The sequence below is a fragment of the Platalea leucorodia genome, assembly GCF_965183815.1.
Source record: "Platalea leucorodia genome assembly, chromosome: Z".
In the NCBI taxonomy this organism is placed as follows: domain Eukaryota; kingdom Metazoa; phylum Chordata; class Aves; order Pelecaniformes; family Threskiornithidae; genus Platalea; species Platalea leucorodia.
In genome coordinates, this window is record NC_138858.1 from 28,635,223 (window position 1) to 28,658,079 (window position 22,857).

At 40.1% G+C, this 22,857-nt stretch overlaps 1 protein-coding gene across 1 annotated transcript in view; it reads right to left on the bottom strand.

Annotated features, from left to right (window-relative positions):
• The window catches only part of ARHGEF28 (Rho guanine nucleotide exchange factor 28), an 83,593-nt gene that overhangs the window by 32,124 nt on the left and 28,612 nt on the right, over window positions 1-22,857 (bottom strand). The window contains exons 6-24 of the mRNA XM_082337036.1: window positions 22,293-22,423; window positions 19,540-19,841; window positions 16,899-17,043; window positions 15,465-15,576; window positions 13,150-13,230; window positions 12,051-12,090; window positions 11,341-11,464; window positions 9,821-9,947; window positions 9,383-9,438; window positions 7,807-7,858; window positions 7,092-7,239; window positions 6,865-6,986; window positions 5,809-5,949; window positions 5,086-5,336; window positions 4,046-4,168; window positions 3,536-3,653; window positions 2,400-2,654; window positions 1,365-1,441; window positions 444-622 (exon numbers count right to left, since the gene is read on the bottom strand). Of these exons, the coding sequence (XP_082193162.1) occupies window positions 444-622; window positions 1,365-1,441; window positions 2,400-2,654; window positions 3,536-3,653; window positions 4,046-4,168; window positions 5,086-5,336; window positions 5,809-5,949; window positions 6,865-6,986; window positions 7,092-7,239; window positions 7,807-7,858; window positions 9,383-9,438; window positions 9,821-9,947; window positions 11,341-11,464; window positions 12,051-12,090; window positions 13,150-13,230; window positions 15,465-15,576; window positions 16,899-17,043; window positions 19,540-19,841; window positions 22,293-22,423 (2,584 nt within the window). The remainder of the gene's footprint in view (window positions 1-443; window positions 623-1,364; window positions 1,442-2,399; window positions 2,655-3,535; window positions 3,654-4,045; window positions 4,169-5,085; window positions 5,337-5,808; window positions 5,950-6,864; window positions 6,987-7,091; window positions 7,240-7,806; window positions 7,859-9,382; window positions 9,439-9,820; window positions 9,948-11,340; window positions 11,465-12,050; window positions 12,091-13,149; window positions 13,231-15,464; window positions 15,577-16,898; window positions 17,044-19,539; window positions 19,842-22,292; window positions 22,424-22,857) is intronic.

The window sequence follows — 22,857 nt, forward strand, 5'->3', positions numbered from 1 at the left end:
CCTCATGCAAGTTTGCTGTGCTAAGCATAAACTTGGGCCCCATGAGGAGCAATGCTTTCCCTGCCATTCTTAAGGAGCTGACACCAAGATAACAGGCATGATTGGGGATTTCCCCAAAATCGTTGTATGGACACCTGCAGGACTCTGGAAAGCATCTAGTGCCAAAGGCAAAGGTGAGGGAAGCTTACAATGGCTGGTAAGGACATCTAATGGGGAGTGGGAAGGGTCTGCTGAATCAGTGGGAGACCAGAAGGAACACAGGCAGTTTGGCAGAAGTGATGGGGAGATTTCGGGGTCTGTGAATCCTGAGCTCAGAGGAAAACCCAGTCTCACAGGATGGATCCAGTGCAACACAGAACAGAAAGCACCCTGCCACTAATATCCAACCCATCTCCCATCTGCTTTGGACTACCAGGATGAAAACCCAAAGCCTTTTCTTCTACCTTTCCACTGCATCTTGAATATGCCTCATCCAGTTGTTACGTTCCTCTTTGGAGTTGGTATGAACCTCATACATCTCAGGCCCTGCAGATGAAGCGCTAATCAGAAACATCCCCCTTTCTTCGTTGGCTACTTCTCTTACTATGAGCCTCTGAAGGCAGATAACAGAAGGCTTCTGGTCCTGGGGGAAACAGTCACAGCACATGCAAACAATAAATTACTCTCTTATAAAACACCACACTTTCAGAACAGCACAATTTATAAAACATCACACTTTCAGAACTGCAAATTTTTTCAATTAATTGGACTAATTCTAGTCCTGGCATAGTCAGACTACGTACGTTCTCACCAGGTGTAAGAGCCTGCAAGTTTTGAGTATTGAGACATCTTTTTAAACTATTTTTTAAAATACATTATAGTATTTATGAACAAGTAAAGCACTGAGTATGTGCTAAAAAGTAAATCCCAGAGGCTCAGTGATACTGAGACACAGTATTCATATAGTGTTTATACTTATATAGTTTGGGAACTTCTCTCCATGACCTTTCATACATTTTATGTGTGTTTACTACTACATTTGCAGTTAAAATTATTCTTCCGTTTTGTTTTACGGAACCAGAAGTTAAAATTTATTTTAGATAATTGAAAGAGCCTGCTCTGCTTCCTGCCTTCATAATCAGATGAGGCATGACACTAAAAAAAAAAAAAAATCATTGTTATTTTCATCCTTCTTCCTAAAAAAATTATTTAATTTTGAAAATCAACTTAATTTTCCATATACTGGCGTATTACTGCTTTGAATACACTACCAGGATTTTAGAAAAAAAGAATATGTGGGAATAACCTAGAAAAGGATCTAATTTCCAAGAAATATACAAATAAAAGAGCAGCATATATATTCAAGTACCGGATAATATACTTACAACAGCTGCAAAGATGTATTTTTGATCTTTTTCTTGTAGGAACAGTAGTACATCTGTTAGAAGCAGAGCTAAAGTGTCTTAAAATGAGAAAAGGAAAATAATGTTTTTTAGTTAAAGTTATTACAATTATAATTAATTTGTTCTTTTATCTTTAAAAAGGGAGAATCCCTGATTGGTAAATATCCCACAGAATCCTACAGTAAACTAAACAGGAAATATCTGGATTAGCCTATGGTCTGCATGAAATAACAGCAAGCCATTGCTTTGTGTCTCCCAGTAAAGACCACACTTCGTGCTGTCCACCCTCCTGCAGCACTGTACTGGAGCACTGGCCCAGGAAAAGAAGAAATCCTCACTCCAATGTCAGTACAGCTTACCCAGGCCACTCACCGGAAACCTGGCAAAGACTATCCTACATAAATTTTGTTTTGCGTGTGCTGTAACATATACTCACAGCACAGTATTACACTGGTAAAAGTATTTTTGGAATAACGATGTACAGAGAGCTTTATAAAGTTGTACAGCAAATATTAGTAAGCTCAAAAAAAACCGAAGCCCTTTGGTGATTAACACCAAAAATCAAGTTCTGGGCTTGCACATGAAAATCAGGCTCCAGCCAAATGGGGTTTCAGGTTTTCTTTTCCCTTGCAGATGTCCCAGTACCACTGAAGAACAGTACGTGATTTTTCATGCATTATTTTCAATGGCCAGTACTGTCAACAATATAAATGTACAAGACCCTGTGTTATGGGATGAAACTGCAAACCAATGAACTAAAAGGAGGGGACTGGAAGAAGAAATGCAGCTGATGGCTTTGTATGTTAACTTGTCTTCTTACCTAGATATACAGATTACCCACAAACCATGGCAGCTTCTGGAACTACTAGCAATTAGTGGCATATTCTCAATACCATTACCTCAGAAATTTGTGTTTACAATACAGCGTAATAAAGTATTTTCATTCTTAAACCAAACAATCTTCAAATGTTACTTGCAAATAAAGAGTTAAAAGACTTTACTGCTCAGACGGAATACCTTTGAAACGACCAGTCGCTGTCTTCCAGTACACTAAACCTTCATGAAGAAGTATCCTCTCTTTCCTCATCAAGTCTTGCTTCCTAAAAACATGGCCATTTTTCAGCTTTGTATATGTTTTGTTTTCAGTTCTACTGAGAATTTCCAGAAGCTTTTGCTTTTTGTCATATTCATTCACTTTCAAATCTACTGCTGCAATCATGTCCTTAATTAGACGAAGGGCTTTGCACAGGTCTTTATGTTCTTCTGTTCCTTCTGTATGAAATAAAAAATAAACAATACGATAGTAGTCAGCATATTCAAGAGAAGATATCATTCCTTACTTTCTGGGAACAACCAACATGATGCAAAGCTTCAATTGATAAATATGTCATTTTATGTTGAACTTGGCAATCAATTTACTAGAAATATTAGGGGCATCTACCTTTGCTTGACTTGCCTATTAAAAGATGACATGTACCTCAGATTTATTCATGAGTCAAAACAACACACTGAATAGTTTCTGACATATTTATGAGCTGTTAGCATTTAAAAAAATTTACTGGCTAAGTAAATCATATAGTATATTGCTGTTCTGGCTAAGTAAAAAAAACCCTTGAAACAGGATTGCAGGCACAAAGGGTTTCCATTTGAATATGCAACTTTTGACAATGCTTATTTATTGCCCATTTGGGGAGCAATATCTGTAAGTTACTAGTATTTCTAAAATGCTCTATGAAATTCCAGAGGTATTCGAGCTTTGTGTGAAAAACTGGAGAGTAATTTACAAAACGTTTGCCTAGCCCTACTTACAAGAGACTCCGCTGGAATTAATTTCAAAGAAGGTGCAGATGAATGCCTGAATTAGTTCACATCCTCTAGTCAAGATCTTTTCCTAAAACAAGTATGCTATTCTGGACTTCTGTGGCTTACCCAGCTGGAGTACTGCAAATCTTCACAGCCCAGCCTTGACAAAGACTACATACACCAGACACCCTGTTAAAGTGACATTTGTCTGAACAGTAGATATTTACATTGCCCTGGCTCTCTACAGAGCAGTGAATTTCATCTTTTGTTATATTGTAGCAGTGCATATTCCTTACGTTAGAAATACACTAGGATTCCAGACATGAAGCAACACACTATCTCTTATTCACCTTTTGAGTATTGCAATATCCTTTCAACCAGAACAGGGTATTTGGTGATTCGCTGGGTGACGAGCAAAATGCACTCAGGGATTCCTCGGCGTCGCGCCAACAGGTTACTATTTCTCAGCTGCACAGATACAGATATATACCTTAAGTAGTAAATACATATTAAACCACCAATTGACTAATAAGAAATATGATCTAAATGCATTCAAACAAGCTAAAACAAAATGCTGGGTTATCTGAACCATCCCCAAGGAACAGTTGCAGCCCTGAGGGATGAGGTGTACTATAACAGGAACATGTGTGTAATACACACTGGATGCCAAAGCTTTCTAAAATTTGAAAGAAAAATGTAATTTATCAGTTCACCGGTTAAGGAGGAAAAAACTTTGCCATTTTTATTAGCTATTAAAAGTGAGTTACTGAATATAATTTCAATCCTAAATCTAAGTAAAACCTACGTATCTTTTTCCTGAGCATTTTGTCAATAGTGATCATGTTTCCATGTAAACTTACTTTAATAAAATTCTGGAACTTCTTGTTTTGTTGCAGTTCTTTGAAGAGATTAACAGCTTCTTTTTGATGGCTGCAAAACTCTCCATATATTTTCTTCATTTTAGTTGCATTTTCCTCTGAAAACTGAAGAAATTAATAAGTGAATTGTGCTCAACATTGCACCTAACAGGAAAGTGTATACCTTAATGAATTTTGTACAAATACAGAACTTTTATGCTGCTTGTTTCTCAAGTTCTGTGAGTTTCACTAACAGGGCCTGTCACTACAAAATGAAAATGGGCTAGCTGGTTTTAGGAGCAAGAAGAGGAACGTAGGCTGGAGAGAGCACAAGCGACCTCCACTACAGGCTTGCCAATAACAGCTAGAACAATTACTCTAACAGTGTTTCCTTCACCTCTTTGCAAACACAATCCCTTTGAGGCTTATTTGCTTTTGTCTGATCTCCACACTGCTTCCAGACAAGGTAACAGTTCAGCTTCTTTATTTCAATGGAGTGAAAACTGACTGACGGAAGGTGAAAAGCCACACTCTCCTGATTGCAAGGAACTGACCAGCAAGCAGTTAGTTAGCTGTTCTACGGCCACCATAAACGCGCTGTGACCAGCCCTTCTCTAGTGAGCAGGAACTTGAGATGCACCATGCCAGATCACTACAGGAAAAGAACAGATAGTTTCTTTTCCATCATCAGTCAATTCTTCACACCTCTGCTCAGCTATTAAAAAAGCTAATCCAATGCTTCCATTTTTTTCCGTCCACAGTATCATGGCAGCAGTCTTCTACTGTGAACAGGACAAAGTTCATCATTTTCCTCCTTGCTTGTACCATATAGGTAGAAGTTCATCCCAAGTTCATCACAGTTACCTGTCAGTACTGATTTTCTCTCATTGCTGTTTCACAATGCAATAATGTGGAGGGCACAGTCTTTGAATTTCATGAGGCAACCATAGCCCTCTTCATGCTCACAGAAGTTTTAAAGTCAATAAATTGTTTAATTTGGGAACCTTCAGTACATAAAGGATTAACAGAGCTGATGCCTCTACCTGCTGCACAAGGATGTCTCCAATTCTGCCAATGACAAAATTACGTTCACTCCCCGCTTCGCATGATTCCTGCCGTCTCTCCTTCATTCTGCAGAAGAATTGACTATGCATCTCCAGTAGCTCATCTAAGCAGGGGAATATTCTGTCCACTGTGCTATGGTCCAGCTGCAGTTCTTCCTTCATCCCTTTCCTGAATATTTCAGACATAATGAACAGGGTATGGATGTGATGCACTTCTGTTTGCATCAGCTCTGCAGTACAAAAGAAAACAGCACAGTATAGTAATCACCTGAACATTTTGCACACCTTCTAAGATAGACTTTAGCAACATTCAAATATACAGTCATAATAATTTTTTTTCTGTGTGAGCCTCAAACCTAATAGATTATGTCACTAGGAAGACTTAATTTATCTGGCTCTTGCACAGTTCTCTCAACTGTAGCCCGCTGAACAAGCTGGGGTTGCAACTGCTTGAGCTGGGGACTGGATGAGGTCCCTTCCAACCTCAACCGTTCTGTGAACAGGGTAGACATGTCTCTGGTAGTCACCCATTCCCTTAGCTCTAGGACACGTTGTATGTAATTTGTGACAAAAATGTTCTTTGAACCTTCTTACTATTCTGAGTTGAAGCATTCATTCTCCTGGACATAAAATGTGTAGGTTCCCTCTCTATTTTCTATGCCAAATTGTTTTTAAACCTACATGAAGCTTTGAAATACTGACCAAAAATGACATCCTGCCGCTTGATAACATCCTTTTCTTGCTTGCTACAGAATGTTGGATCCACAACAAGACTCCAGGACTCTGCCTCAAACTCTTGCACATCTGTGCGGAGATCAGTCCACTGAGACAAATCCACATCATCTATGACAAAACGTATATCTCATTAACATCAGGCATATGAACAGTAAGGGAAGTCCCTCTGCACATGCAGACCTGTTCGTATAGTAGGGGGAACCCATCACAGGGATGAACTTTAGACAAGGCTTCTGCAAACACTGGCAGTGGCTTTACAGAGAGAAGTTTCCCAGATGTTAATATCATTACCAAAGTGTTCGAATGCAAACGTGACAGTGGAGGAGGAGAAAAAAAAAAAACCAAAACACCTTTCTTTTCTCAGATTAAATCCTTTTTATACTTCTTTGCTTGAAGAAACTTTTTAAAATTTAAAAATAAAATTCAACATTTTCAAAAGTAGCTTTGGTGTTGGAAGGGCACTGGCCATTTTGCAGATGTCTAATGAGAGATATCTGCACCATCCTTTGTGAGTGAATGCCCTTCAGCTTTGAAATTCAGTCTCACAGCTACAGAAAAAGCCTATTTCTATTCACTTCACAAGGATATGTAGCCATTTTAGGAGGGTAGTTCACCAGTGGGAGGTAAGATTTTGGGGCACTGAGGAAACACAAGTGATATAGGTTTACATTTTGCAATGTACACTGTCAATGGAGACGATTAGATGAATGCAGAAGAAAAGTATATTGCTGTTCTAGTTCTGCAAGGATGCCAAATACATTTATCCCTGTTATTTTAAAAGGCTAACACTGTATAAAAATATTCTAAAATTTATCAAATAGTTACAAGGAAGAAAGGAAAAGTTATATTTTAAGACTAATGTGTCTGATTGTATCATTTTATGACAGACACAATTGTAATTATCAAAAATAGGTGCTCTTCTTTTAGCAGATGAAGTGGCTTCCTATATCAACTAAGGAGTTTTTCTGTTTTGCATTTTCCAATACAGGTTATAAAATACATCATCTGTGCAATACTTATCACCTTCCATTAGAAAAGGATCCATTGAAGAAAAGGTCCCTAATGCTTGTAACATCTCTTCAGACCGTGACTTGGACCTCCAGGTGCTAGTCTCAGAGTCTTGTTCAGAAAATGGCGTAGATCTTCTACAGCAGAAAAAAAAAAAAATCCCTCATTTATTTAATGGTTTCAATTTTCCTAGAAATGCTGAATGAGGTATTCAGCATAGTCCCCCAGCAGCTGTCCTCTACCTTTCAAAACTGGCGCTGGGGACACTTTTGGACAAGAAGTGGGACTGTTGCGAGGCTTCCCTCCTTCCAGCAGACAGTCCGATAGGCACAGAAGAGGAAGAACGCACTGGGGAGAGCACCGTCTGTGAAACATCCCCAGGCAGGGAATCTGTGAGGCAAAGCACAACATGGCATTTTGACAAACAATTAGAGTATGTCATCAACAGCACAGTTACACTGTGAAATGCTACCTGGTGTTCATATAGACCTATAGCGGGTATCAAGAATGTCCGCTGGCCATGGTACAAGACTGTGATGCTCTCTCACGGAATATAAAGATAAGCCTGTAGGCAAAGTGAAATAGCTCCGGCATGGATATTATTGATAATAAAACAATCTCAAATCATACATGCTCTAGCACTGCAACCTGAACATAGGAGACCCAAATATTTCTGCATATGGTAAATGACATACTCAAAAGCACAAGACCAAACTGGCTACTTTTGATTCTCACTCTCACTAAAAACAAAACGTAGTAAAACTCCCAGTAATTTTAGTAGAGGAGGAGTTAATTCAACAGCCATTTCTTCAAGAACTCCTACTCACACACTTTCTTACAGATACTGAAATGAGAAATAGGAACACACAAATGATGTAGTGAAGTTCATGTTGTCAGTCCCATGATTTTTAACCAAGGCTTAACTTAGAAGTGCTAGGTTTACACCTCCTAACTTACTTGTTACAGCAGCTTGGGGTTTGTTTTTATTATGGTATCTCTCCTGGGATTTCTGAAAAAAAGAAGAATTTTCTGAAATTGCAATGAAATCATAGCTGATAACACACTGAATAGTCAAGTCAGTAACTCACTGCCATATATCATCACACGGAAGGGCTTCAAGAAAATGGCTCTAAATTATGGTCCCAATTTCTACCAATAACCAATAAATCCAAGTTTTTTAGTTATTGGTAGATAACAATATTCAGAGTAGAATGATATTATTTGTACTACAACACAAAACTGAAACTCTTCATTTGAAACCAAGGCACTGAGTTACAGCATTCTACTTTCTCTATATGAATATTGTCTATGAAGGCTGTAAGAAAGCAGTTCACATTCAGGGCTTTATATTCAAATAAGCTTGAAGCACTTGTGGCGGGGCACTACCTGAGGAAGCCGGGGTATCAGAAGCAGAATCGATCCCCATTCCAAAGTGGATTTTTGCAAAACTTGTAGCCAAAGCCTGCTGTACTTAGGCATGTATTTCTCTTGAGGTGGGGTGAGTGAACATTTTCTGCACCTCATTCGTGCTGAGAAGAGTCAGGGGTGGTAGGGGCTCATCTCCTCTTAACATGTAACCCACCAGTCCCAGTAATTAAAACTACCAGTTCAGCTGTCCTAATGCCCTAAAGTTGCCCAGAAATTTGTGCAAGGCTATAACGCAATTCCTATAACCAAAATAAATAAAACCACCTGATTTATGTCCAGTTTAAGGCTTGTTTACCCTGAAGAGTCTGTACAGAAACATGTTCTCCCTGCAACCCACCATGATGCAAAACCCAGCTACACCAGAAAAACACACTCCACTAATTTGAAAAAAGACCTGTACTGCTGTGGCACACTTCTTTACAGTCCCGTTTTGTTCCGTGAGGGCAGAAGCCTTACACATCTATTTTTGAAAGCAACTTCTTTGTCATGATAACCTCACCATGCCTGTGTTCCTACTTTAAAGGAGACAGTATCCATCAGCTCTAGCACTGATTTTGCCATCTGCAGTGGCAGCTGAACACTGGGAGTGACTGCCTAGGCAGGCTGCGGAGTCTCTTCCTCCAGAGATTTTCCAGAACAGGTCAGACAAACATCTGCCCAAATTGTTACCTAGAAGTCAGCCTGCCTGAGGGTAAGGAGATGGACTAGGTCATCTCCCAAAGTCCCTTCCATCTCTCCTTTTCATTATTCCAAACATACGAGATCCCCCTGCCTACACAAGGGGTATCTGTGGTTTTGAGGAGCCTTTATTTTTAATCCCTTTCTGTATTCCTCCAGGCACACCATTTTACAATTTCACCTTGCAACTCTTCAAAAATACAAATATGTCTTTATACATATTTTTGACCCTCTTCTAAAAACTGTTGTTCAAGCGCAGTGCTTGCTCTTTTGCTCACATTAGACATTTTGACACCCTTGCAGCCCTTTGCATACAGACACTGGGTCTAGGTGGGCTGTGTGTACTTTCTTTTTTCCTTCACGATGTTTCTAGACCCTTTGGAAAGCAGATACGGTCTAGTAAGAACAGTGCGGTATAGAAAGTTACCTTAGTGCACACAGGAGCACACTCCTTGCAGCTCTTATGCACGATCACATTGCAATCTGAAAGAGAAGGCACGTTTCAAAGCCCAGCGCCCAAAACCAGGGTACCCAGCCCACAGAAAGTGTTACTCTGAGGCTTCACTTTTTTCCTTCCTCCATGTCCGCTTACTAAAGTGGCCCTGTAGGATGCTTTGATGTTACAGCTCCTGGCTGGGATGGAGTTTTTGCCTAATGTGCCAGGGCTAGGAGATGGCCATGGTCCCTTCGGAAGCTGTCACCTGCCATCCCTCCTCCTGCTGCTTTGCCAACCTTAGCTCATTACATAAAGCAGGTACACCCAAATCTAGGCAAGGTTTCCTGTTGAAGCAAAACACTGAACCAGGATCCCAAAGCAGGATTCAGAATACTGTAAGGTCACACACAAAAGCCAGCAACTACTTACGGGAGCACTGCAGTGACTCCTTTCCTAGGAGGGCCTTTTCACAGGCCATACATGGAATAACTCCTGAGAAGGTCCCGTTTGTAAAATTGTGCCTGTTCACTTTATCTTTGGTATCCTTATTTTTTGTCTTCATCCCCAAGAGCAGAGGCAGGAAAAAAGTAAAAAAAAAGGGCATTAGAAAAGAAGATAAACTGATTCAATCTTAAAAACGCTAAAAAATTCCCTTTTAAGAGCAAATTATTCTAAAACATTTATTCCCTGGAAGACTTGTAACAGTATACTATATTATTACATTCAACGTTGTTGAAGTCCTAAAATGACAGAGGCATTGCTTTCACTGGCAGCTAGCATTACCAAGGAAGCATTATCATTATGCCAGCAAGCATTATCAAGGAAGACTGGCAGAAATAAATTTATAAAGCTGCAAAAAGGAAAGGGCCAGAAAATAAAATTTAAGAAGTGTCACTGCCTCGCTGCACATACAAATATCAGTGACTACAACTCCCTGAGGCACACATGCAAACTCATGCCTCTGTATTTAAAGCTGCAGTTATGTAAATTTAGACGACTTGTCTTTAGATCTTAAAGACATTAGAAATAACCTATTTTTAATGAGCGTTAATGAATTTAATAAATTCTGCCTATTTTTACAGTACTCCTGTTGGTGTGAGTATACATTTCTCTGAGCAGCCCTGACAGTTATTCTTTAGGAGACCGGATTATGTATGGCTGGTGGACCGGACATACATGTTTGCAGCCAGTTCTGTCACTTGTGAAGATATCATCCTTACATCCTTACATCCACCTATGTTCAGATACCCTGGGGCACAGGAGGGCATACTAGAAAGCCTGCAAAACTGTGAGAAGGCCAGCCAGAAAGATCCTCTAGGCCAAATCCATCTCTCAAGCTGCTAATTGATGCTGTTAATCTAAATTTCAGATGTCTCAAAGTTAAACCACAAATGTTCTGATCTCCCTTTCATAGTATGTAGGTTTGACTGTGCAGGCCTCAAATCTGCGATCCTTTGACACTAAGCAGTACTTACTCATGCAACAAGTCCCATCTTCAAATAAGGCAAATTCAACTGATTACGTGCCAATGTAGAAGTTACAGGCTCATGTACTTATTGAGAGTAATTGCAAGAACAGCCCCATACCTCTTAATTTTGTTTAACAAAGAAAATTATTTCTTAAAGGCAATTCATACATTTAAACTTTGGCTAAATCGTCAAATGAGATTATTAATAACATCAAAAAAATGACAAGGGAAATACTTGATACGGTTCAGCAAAGGCTATTGTTTGAAAGGAAAGCTGGTTTTTAATATGAAGGCCATTTCAGGGTATCCTGCATATGTTTTAATACTAAAAAATAAAGGTAGAAGTTTCTTCCTATTCCTCATGTGGTTTTGTAATAACCAACAACTTGCCTTTACATAAAAATCTAGATTCTCATCTATAATTCATTTAATTATAGTGGCATAATTATATATAATAACACAGACATAAATCCCAAATTACCTTGCACTTATTCCGTGTGCTGGTCATTCTGTTCATCAGAAAGCTGAAAGTCCGACTCACTTTACATTTTTCAGACTCATTTTTTGAGGGTACAATATATTTATTCCATTCCTCCTCCTGGATCCTAAAACAGAGACCAGTGAAAAAAACTCATTCCAGTGGGAACAGTCCCTTAAAACAGAGTAGAATCTGGATGTTACTTGTTTCACCTAACATTTACAATTATATGTTTTATTGAGGGTTTAGCTGACGTTACTAAAAAGACTGCAATCCCTCTTTATAAAAAGGAGTAACACTAGTCCATGGAATGCTCTGAATGTGCAACATATTACAAGCTTGCCTAGATCATGGTTGCTATCAAAAGCCCCCTTGCTTTTATTACAGTGTTTTGGACATTCCTACAGTGGACAGGAGCTCCTGTAGCAAACAGGAACACATCCCTACCGTGCAAGTCCCACAGTGGTGCACAGCAAATCTCCACTGCAGGACGTGCGCAGTGAGGACAGCATAGAGAGAGCCGGGCTGAACTCAGCACAGGGTTTAAGTGTGGGCTTACAGATCCCTTGGGCAGGGAGGGCCCCCCTAAATCGCTGCTAAAAATCCCGCTGCGAGGGGTGCCGAGGCCTCTTCCCCGCTCTGCTCCCTAGATGGCATTCTTGCACCAACCTGCTCCCGGCGCCTCAAAATGCAGGTGCGACAAGTACCCATACCTTTTCTCTCGGGACTGCTCGGGCAGACTGTACGCTCGCTCTGCAAGACATGAACAGTTATCAGGCACTCAGATTGCAAGGTCATCAGGTTTATTTGAAATGCACGACCTGCACCAGGCCATAAGCTTGTCATTAAGGGCTTGCAATGTCATTTGAAAATTAGGAAAGCAAAAATGTATAAACATTAGAAGCAGCTTTTCCTAGGGTAAGACCACTGCCTACTAAGCTTTGTGTAGTTGACAGAATCTGCCAGAACTGAGACAGATATCAGTGAATGCCAGTCTCTGCAAACAGTCTGTTTTTAAGAATAACAGAAAATATTTCTGTTCTTTTTCTTAACAACCCAGACTTGAATGATTCACACTTCATTTTGCTTTTTACATAATTTATTTTAAAATATCTTAGTATCTTTCTTCTAACATTTGCAATTACCTATTTTATGCAGCTTTATCTATAGTATTAAAAAAATTTAAATCCCTCTACATAAAGAGGAATATTACTAGTCTATGTAATGCACAGGTTGTGTAATGTGTTAGAAGTTTACATCCTAGAAACAGTAGAGAGAACTCAAGGAGACACTTTTCAAGAAACTGTCTAAAGAGCAAAATAGAAGATAAATAATTCAGTTGGGTTGTTTTGGAAGGAAAAAAAAAACAAAACAACAACAACAACAAAACAAAACAAAACAAAACAAAACCAAAAAAAACCACCAAAACCAACAGAGACCACTCTACCATTTCCAAATTAGAAGCCATTCTGTTTTGCAGACATTTTTTGCAAAGCTAACACAGGTATGGTTCAGAAAGATACTTAAACACCTGCCTGAGTCAAAGCATCGACTATGCCTTCTTTAAAGTTAGATACAAACTTAAACATGCTTCACTGAATCAGTGTGTCTTCAGACAAACGTAGATTTCAGGTTAGTGAGAGCTAGAATATTTACCAAAGAAGCAGCGAGACTAAAAGGGCATCTCACTTAGTTGCCAGGCACAACCTGTGCCGCAGGATGCTTTCAGAAGAAACAAAGGCCATGTACCCATGGGATATGAAGACAGCCTCATGCAAAACAGCACCATGGGGTTGGCATTGAGGTACTTACTACAAGGGTGGAGCAGAGACACTGACTTAGAGAGTGAAAGAGCCTGAAGGAGGGATCGACCATTGTTCATGAGCACACCATCTACAGAGCAGGGACAAATCCTTTACTGTTACAGCCTGGTAATACCTTCTCAATTAAAAGCAGATAGTTGTTTTAAACCTGAGCATACTGAAAAGCTTCCATCAGAAATGGATGGTGATTTCCCACTTTTTTCTCATACTTTCTGTGAGAAAGGCCGTCCTGTTGCCATTCTGCATTCATCTTCTTTGGCTTATGTTTCATTGCAGTGCACAAGGTCAGCTGCGCCTCCCTCCTGCATAGCTAAATCCTGAGTGAGATGTCCAAAGTGTGGGCAGCTGGGCAGAGGGGAAGGGGCAGGTTTTCAGGGCACAGATACCTGCACAGACCCAGACACAATCCCGCTACAGGCCACAGAGATCAGGATGAACTATCTGACCCAGTTTCTTGGACCAAGCTCTTCGGCTACTCCCATACCCAGATGCGACTGCTCAAAGCAAGCACAGCTGTGCCTTCCTCACACAGTCATCACCACTGCCAGCTGCCAAATGCTGTTAAACGCTCCTGTGCCCGCAAAATGCTGGCAAGGAAGGGACAAGGCAGGTGGTGCTGGTGGCAGGGAACCTCAGCAGACCACCACCCGCCCTCCCAGCAGCACACCACAACTGTGGTACAGGCTGCAGAACAGCCTGTTTCCCAAGCGTGGACAGGAAAACATTTCCACCTTGTCCACAAGACAGGTAAAGGTACAGCACTGACTATTGCAGGAGGAAGGGGAGAGAGAATGAACAGGACATGGGCCCAAGCCCAGATCAGGTCAGAGCAGGTAAAGGTGTCTAGATGAAGCTTCACAGGCTGCAACACCAACAGTCCTTTAGCTGCAAGGTCAAAGGAATTCTGTTTTAACTTTAAGCACACGCCACAGGGCTTTGCTGATCTGCCATCCTCTACTTCTGTGACATACTTCCCTCTTTTTCTTCTGCCTTGTTCTCTCAAAGACTTCTCACCTGATCTGTTGGATACAAATGGTTACAAATACATTAAGTGATGGGGAAAAATACAACACAGCTGCGTGCTGCAGGCTGCAGTACATACTCCTCCTTACAAGGGGCCATGAAATCTTACAGTGAATTTGAGCAACCACAAACAAGTTATTTGCTGCACTGCTTAAAACAGTTTCTTAAGGAAAAAAGATGTCTGCAGTCACTGTATGTCTGCCCATCAGTTTTCTCCATCTCACCTTCCCAACAGCTTTTGAATTTGTTAACTGGTTTCAAAGTTAACAATAACATTTCCACAACTTCTGTGTGTTTTCACACTCAGTGTCATAGAATCACAGAACGGTTTGGGTTGGAAGGGAACTTCAAAGATCACCTAGTCCAACCCCCCTGCCAAGGGCAGGGACATCTTTCACTAAATAAGGTTGCTCAAAGCCCCATCCAACCTGAACTTGAATACTCCCAATGATGGGGTATCCACAACTTCTCTGGGTGTCCATCCCATCTGGTTCACTGTAACTCACATGTCCTGCCTCTTGCTAAGGACTAGTGGAAAGCTAAAGGTACAGCGGAGGGGGAGACAAGCTGGAAGTATGGCAATGGACAAGGTTATAGAGGCAGAGCCCAAGTCTCTTGAAATGCAAGTGTTTCTTAAGTCATGTGATCTATATGAAAAGCACAGTATATGTATTGCACACTTTGCACGGTTTTCAAATATAACCCATACCCTCATTGTGAAAAGTGTGGGTTGTCTTCTAAATATGACACTATGTGTCTAGAAATAAAGCATGTTAGAAACAATTTGTAAAAAATTACAAGCTTCTTGCAGAGACATCTCTGACTCCACTTGATGGAGAGGGTGGGTTTTGCTCCCCAGCCTGTGGAGATGACAATAGCCCATCCACGTTTCAGAGACTCCCCAGGATCTACAGGAAGCTGGGGCCATCTGCCCTCTTTGATGCCTCTTCTGTGTCATCCTGAGCTTCCTCGCCATCTCTGCCAGGCACCCAGTGGGAGGGTTTTCTTCCGAAAACAAGATTACTGCCTTTGCCTGCGTTATTTTTTCTGTCTAATGTTCTCCCAGTCCCTCCCTGGGATCAGCTGCTGTATCAGGGGAGGCCATGATGGGCTGAAGAGTGAGGGACAATGGTAGGGGTACCCGAAGGCAACCAAACCTTGCTTTCTATGTGCATTGGCAAGGTCTGTGTACAGGACAGGCCTGAGTAAAGCCGTCAGCACTGGACCTGAAGCAGGCAGGCCTGGGATGAGGCTGTGTGGGTGCAAAGCCAGAGCACTGACCTTCATTCGAATCTCCAACTGCAAAGTCCCGAGGAATGCTAGGTCTTCCTAATAAGCCTTTGGGTGAGGAGCAGGAATAGGAGCGCGACCGAGTCCCTGACACTGTGCATTCCTACAAGAAATTGCAGCAAATTACAACTTGTGTAGTTTTGAAATGCATCAGCAACAGAAACAAAACAAATCAGTGACAATTTCTGAAAGAAAGACAGCTGACCACATGCATACGTACGTTTTCTTGGCTTTATTAAAGCTTTAAGTTGAAGTGCAATTTTTGATGACTTCATTTGAATTCTCAGAGAGTCTGTCACACTTCCACCATGACAAATCTTTGTATATTACAGGAAATAATTTGTGGGTGCAAGTTAGACTAAGAGACTAAGAGAAAGCTTACATTCTTCTCCAGTTTGGTGGCAAGCGTTATCCAAACAGTGGTGTTGGCCATTATATCTGATGACCAAGCTACCTCCTTTTACCAAGGGAGCCATTAATCTTAGTACTTTAATACCTCAAGAACATTTCATGTAGACTAATACCCTGCCTCGGTAATTATTGATGTCAGAGTTTCCAAAGAAAGGAGTTGGCTTCTTTCTCTTTTCTCCTGTGTTTTTTTTTTTTTACTGTGCATGAAAAGATTTTCCAATCCCCAAATATGTCAATAATAAGGCTTGAAAGGAAACCCACTGATTTTTGATATGTCATATACATTTCAACAGAGCCTACTCCTAAACTGCTTACCTTATTGTTTTTAAAAGTAGCCCTAACAGAATTCAGTGTTTATGCTGGACTCTTTTTCTTCCTTCATGTAATCATTTGCTACAGGTCAGATAAAGTTTCACAGTGGCAAGAAGTCTGTCTAATAAAAATATAAAGAATCCCTATGAACAAAAAATAACTCTATGTATGTGCCTGAAGATCTCAGAAATGGCACCATGGCCAAATGAAAATCAATGTATCCAGGATACTTTAGAAAACCATAATGAAGAAGAAAGATTTGCACTGGTCAATGCACAAAACCCAACTGAATTTCCCCGACTCTGGAAATTGTTTTAAAACAGGCAGCAGGCTGTTTTTCTACTTTACAAAGCTGTTACCCTTTCACATAACTACAGCTGGTTAAACATTTCCTCACTAAATATATTTTGGTTAGAAAACGCTGATTCACTAAGCCTGAGATATTTCCTTTGAAATGCTTCTGATAAATTATGCGTTTTTCAAAGCTGAAGTGAATCTGTGGTTGACCCTTCCCATGGCTGCTGCTGATCCCGGCCACAACCAGGGAGCTCCAGCTCCACAACCCTGTGCAGGCTGCTCTCCGGAGGGACTAGCACTGCCAACTGGGAATTCGTTTCTCCCCTTCAGATTCAGATGTTTCTCACATGTTTTCAGTGATTTACTTAAAAGGAAAACAACGCAAACCAAGATAGCATCGAATACCTTGGGGTGCAGACTGGTAGACAAGTCTAATCCATCTCTGCTACAAGCCATGGCCTCTGAAGAGCCGAGGGGAGGGCAGTGAACGTGGGATCTGTCCGAAACACCTTCACTTCCACCATCTACTTCAAGGTCATCGAGACTTGAACTGAAGCAGACAACAAAGTCTTTAATTCCCATGAATTCTATTAACAATCCATCTCAACCTTAATGCGACAAGCAAAGATACCGCTGTATGCTCTGATCAATGACAACCCAAACCACCATGATTACATCAGGTAAGTCACGCTCTTAAGTCCCCTCTCAGGTTTGCAGTCACCTGGTCAAGGTACTCGGTCACTCTGTACAGGAATCGTCTGACCCAACCTTGTGGATCTGCAGTACAGATGTTTGTATCACCCACAATCACACAGGCTCCTACCACAGCCACCTCTGGAGGATGATTTTCAGAGCCACGTTCAGCATATCCCTTAAAATGAGATATTTTGTTCCACACATGTACCTGCCTCTCTATACAGATGATAACAAGAACTGAGACAACTAGCACAGATTTCACTATTAAGATATCTCGGCATATATGGGAATTTTATGCATGTGTGTATTTGAAAGATATGACATGGCTATTCACAAACATCTTTTTTTCTACATCTGTGGCTTTATGGAGGATGGAAAGGAAAACTAACAAGAGAGATGAAGGAGGGTCTGAGACAGTTTATGAAATTCATTTCAAAAGATATAAACTTAAAAACATATAGGACTATAAACAGACTGAAAAATCTCCGGTTAAATCAATACTTCAAACACCTAGAGACTATTTGATTGGCAAGGGTTCCTGAGCAGGAGAGTGCAGTGAGGTTTCTCAGCAGTACCTGTTCCCAGGATGGGTCCTGTTAGCTGCAAGAGCAAGTTCATGGTCTCTTCATCAGACTGACTGCAAGGAACGGTTGACTGCTTGCAATAACATTCCAGCCTTACAACATAAAACTTTAAATTATGTGTGGTATTTCTAAATAGCCAGAGTTCCTACCAGGAATAAAAGCACAACAATTCCTCCACACACCACTACAACTCACTTTGTCAAAGGGCAAATCTATTGATACTATCCGAAACTACTTCCTTATTACTCTTCTGGAGACCGTCTTTCGCAACGTTTTCTAGTAATAGCCCATGTAACATCTCAGGAACAAGTTCTTTAACTGCATTATCAGTTACTGTCACATTTTAAAATTGGAAAAGGAATGCGTAGACACGCATGTGATCAGACAAGCATACGTGTCTTACTGGGGTAAATTACGCGGGGAATTTTTCTGACATAAAAAGCTGGTTTAAAGATCTGCTAAGTAACTTGCCATATCACTCCAGATACTTCAAGGAAGGTGCTGCTGGAATTACATACTGATAGTCTTATTTTATGTGCAATATTTGGGTCACTTACAGTTGACATATTAAGGTCAATCGTATCTCTCTGAAAGTTCATATACACTCTTAATGCTCATTACAGGTACCCTGACCTAGGTCTTAAAAACGGTGGGAATATCCAAAAATGTATAGGAGAAAAATGTTTATGACAGAGAGGCAGAAGACTATTTATAGTAATCTACATGATATTCCTGTAGCTAGCAAAAATAAAAGGGTTAGGAAAGAACAACTCTTAGTCTGATATTGGTCGGATTATCTGTGTTAAAAGACTCCTCCTAGTGGGACTTTATAGTTGCATAAGAAACTAAAAATTAAGGCAGAGAAAATGTTGTTGTTCACTTTAATCAATAACGGACAGACACTACTGCTTCCTTACTGTTTTTACATAGATCTGATGCCCTACCTCCAACTAGTCCAAACACTCTGAAAGGTGGGAGACAAATTCAAATTTCCTCCTGTACAAGAAGGAACTGATTTCACATCTCTTCTATCCAGAGAAGCAATAAAGTCTTTTTATCAAGGAAATTCACTAATTGTTAAAAACAAAAATTATAGTTTCATCTTCAAAGCTCTCTGCACTCCTGAAGCCAACCAGTTCCCAGCATAACCTAAAGCCATCTGGAGGAGGGTCCTGAGACAACTGGCTCTGCTGGCAGCAAACCTTGTGTACCAGCAAAAGAGCAGAAAACAGTCTGAACCTATCAGAAATGCAAGCTGTACTCTGCACTGTGTCTTTTGAGGTAAAAAAATATATGCAATCAGGAATAAGTTGGTGCTTCTGCAGGCCAGTGCAAAGAATGGAAAGATTCCCAGAGAGTTCAACAGATTTTGGACTATTTTCTTAATGGAAAATACAACTGAGGAAAATTAGGGTGAAATTCTGGTTTCTGACAAAAATGCCACAATGGAAACTCTTATAGTGAACAGCTGACTCTTTTTTTTTTTTTTTTTTTTTTAAGAGAATACATACAAGAAAAAAAGGTATAAAAGTATAAATTTGCATTAAACATTAATTTACTTAAAGGACACCTTTTACTTATTAAAAATGTCTTCATAACTATTTTATGAAAACAGATGATTAAGATAATTTAAATATCAGTGATTGAAAACAATGATTTTACCTCAGTAATAATATTTATTACTCCAGATTCTGCTTCATCTTTTGAAATAAAAGGTTATTATAAATAATCCTTATTCTGGCCATATCATCAAGTCAATTCCATACCTTCTTTTTTTCATGTCAGCATAAAGTTGGCCCCGATCCTTAATAAATCCATGGGTCTTGAATGGAAGGTACGAATCTGCTCCACATGGATCAGAAGGTGTGACAGTATGTCTTAAACCTGCATTTTCTCCATCTTTCATTGGCCTTTGATTTCCTTCATTTGGAACATATATATATTGGTCATTCTCCTCAAGGGAGGGAGACGAAGAGCTCTTAGCCATCAGGATTGAGCTGGTGAGATTCAGACATGTTTCACTGCTGACACCATCTCCATGAATGTAGTTAGTCTTTAAATCTCCAGCCTGCACAGAAAAAATGAATGCTGGTAAAAGGCAGTAACAAGATGTATTCTCAGGGAACAAGGCCCAGATTAGTCTGCCATTTTATTTACGGCTATATGTTTTGCCCTTTTTTTCCCCTTATTACTTTTTACAGCATATGAATTGAAGGCAAGTTATATGGCTAAGAGATTCTAGAGCTTGCATTACTTTTTTCCGTAATTAGAGTAGCAATGAGTTGGTATTTGCAAGTCTAATAGATTTCTCACTCACGTTTATACCTTTTGTTAAATGTATCAATTCATATATCTATAGCTTTTATTACAAAATATCCTTGAGTCAAGCAAAAAATATGCATAATACATTAGTGTGGGAGACATATGGAGGAGAATTCAAACATTGTGCAATTTAATGTGGAAAAATCAGCCTACACATCATGCACTTTTAATTTTCCAGCACCCATTTCCTAAGCTTTGAGATAAATATACATGACCTGGAACAGAGGTTCTCCAGGGGAGGAAGGGAAAGGAATCTTTATTTTTTGCCATTAAGCAATTATGGGCATGAAGCACCCCTCCTCTTGCACAAAGACAGGAATGGAGTTGGGAATTATGTTTTCTCATGTACAGACATCAGGATTTAGACCCTGGTAACAAATAATTCTTCGTGCAACAGAGACTGAATTCTCCTGTCAACTCTGCAGAACATACTAAAATATAGTTTATTGTCCATCTTTTAGTTAGATGCTACTGTTGTCTATTTAGATGCTGAATAATATTGAAAAGTCACACACCCGGCGAAAACACTCAACCTCCAAAAAGCACCTGTATAAAAGCAAGAAGAAAGGAAGGATTGCAAGCATCTCCAAAGCCCTGGTCTTTCAGATTGCTGACTCCTCTCCAGCCCCACTTGAGATGTGTTTTCATCCCCATCGTAATGATATTTCTCCTAGTAAAAGACAGAAAGAACTGCTGGCATTTTTACAGCAGTCCATATTTGCATTCAAAGATATGGCACATGCAAGTCTGGAAGTACTTCTGTTGCATTGTGCAAATGAGATGCACGAAGGTAAAATGCTTCTCCCAGATCTCACACAGCTGTTCCTCCCTTCAAAGTTATTCCTGCCTGGGCAGCGCTTCTCCTGGGCACCAGAAGGTCCTCCTCCGGCAGCCGCTCCAGCTCCTGCTGTGTGGTGCTTAAGGGAGAATTTCGCCCCAATCAGCAATTTAACAAAGTTGAATGTGGCTATGTATTGAGCAAAGGTTAGTAATCCAAGCTGAAGGACACAACCCCCCACCAATATACTCAGGTAACATCTGCATCTGTAACAAAGCTGCACTTCTGCAGCTCTGTCCTTCCAACTTGGATATTGTTAAAATCAAGGGTTCAGAGATTGCATATATAGTCCCCTGCCAGTTGCTCGCTCCTAGGTCATTACTTCATGCATCTCTCAGTAACCTCAGATGCACTTTGAACTCGCTGGCCTTTGCCTGAAACTTCCATCTCAGCTGTCACAATGAACTGGATCTGCAGTGAATGCAGTAGCTGAAGTGTTTCAAGGAATGGAAAAAAAACAAAAAAAAAGAGGAAAAAAAAAATCACACTTGCAAAATCTCAGCCGCCTTCTAACATTATGATCTGAGCAGTTCTTACTCCTATATTCCAACTTTCACCTCAGGGAGCGCCCACAGCAGGTTACAAATAAATAAATCACTTCAACCATCACTGAAACATAGCTACATGCCACCAGAATTTGGCGGCTGTTTAACTACACACAACCGCTATACTCAAGAGTTCGACTAGTGCCCCCTGCCCAAGTTATGATACCTGAGTGTGACCGTGGGGGAGAGATTTCAGGTGCAACATGGTGATGTAAAATATAATTTGGTCTGGACACTCTGGCTCATCTCCAGTGCTGGTGACAAATAAATCAGAAACCTGAATACTAAGTCAGGATCTCCAGTATCAGAATGCTCCGTGCCAGTTGTAGGACATCAGCTTCACCTTTTCAGCAGTATCTCATTTTTGTTGAGCCTATAAGCTTAGCTATGAGCTTATAATTAATTTCTGAAATTAGCAAGCATCAGCACATTTGTTTCTTTTGTGAATATACACAGAATTCAGAAAATCCGAAGTGCACATGAGCAAGTTACACTGTGTTAAATGTTTCTCAGAAAGAAGCAAATACCATCTAGCTCACAAAAACGCAGAAAAAAAAGTAAAAGCTGCCTTAGAGTTTTCCCTGCAGGCTAGGGAGAATAATTCCTATAACCAACTGAATCTGTTAAAAGGGACCTCATAAATGAGTTACAAAATACAGCTGAGAAGAGTAAGGTATTACTGATTTTATTTTAGAGCTTTATTAATTGGCCACACACCACTGCTGACAGATCCAGAAGATCCTACTACCACACAGGTTAGTTACTTTAACAGAAGACAATGAAAAATTTGCCAAAAGTTCAAACATAAGCTTACTTGGTCTACTACCATGCAGTTTGCATATACTTCATCACTTCCATTCAGCATGGCAGAAAGTCTGGTTGCAGCAAAGAAAGTAGGTGGAGCCTTGAGTTTCCTGAGAACATCAAGGGTAGAGTGTCTCTGCTCTGGAAAAAAGAAATTTTGGAAAATATGCCGTTAAATCTCAAACCATTTTCTTCTCATGTATATCTACTGTCATAAAAATGGCAAAGTTAAACATTAAACATCAAATCTTAGGATTACAATTTGAGTGATATTTGTGTGGCCACTTAAAAATCTGCCCATTTTGTAATTGTCTAACACTTGCTATGTGTTCCAAGAAGACTACAGTTGACAAGATTCCAAAAGGTACCACAAAATCATTTATATAACTTAATTGTTACTGTATCTTGGTTAGCAAAACCTTCTATTTTCCACCTAAGCTAGAACACTGTAGAGATCTGTGGTTGCAGAAGTATATAGGACAAGATTTATGGGCTAGGCTGAAATATGCATGATTCTGGCCTACACATTAAATACCTGACATCTGATATATTATATGAGCGGAGTACTGTTCAAT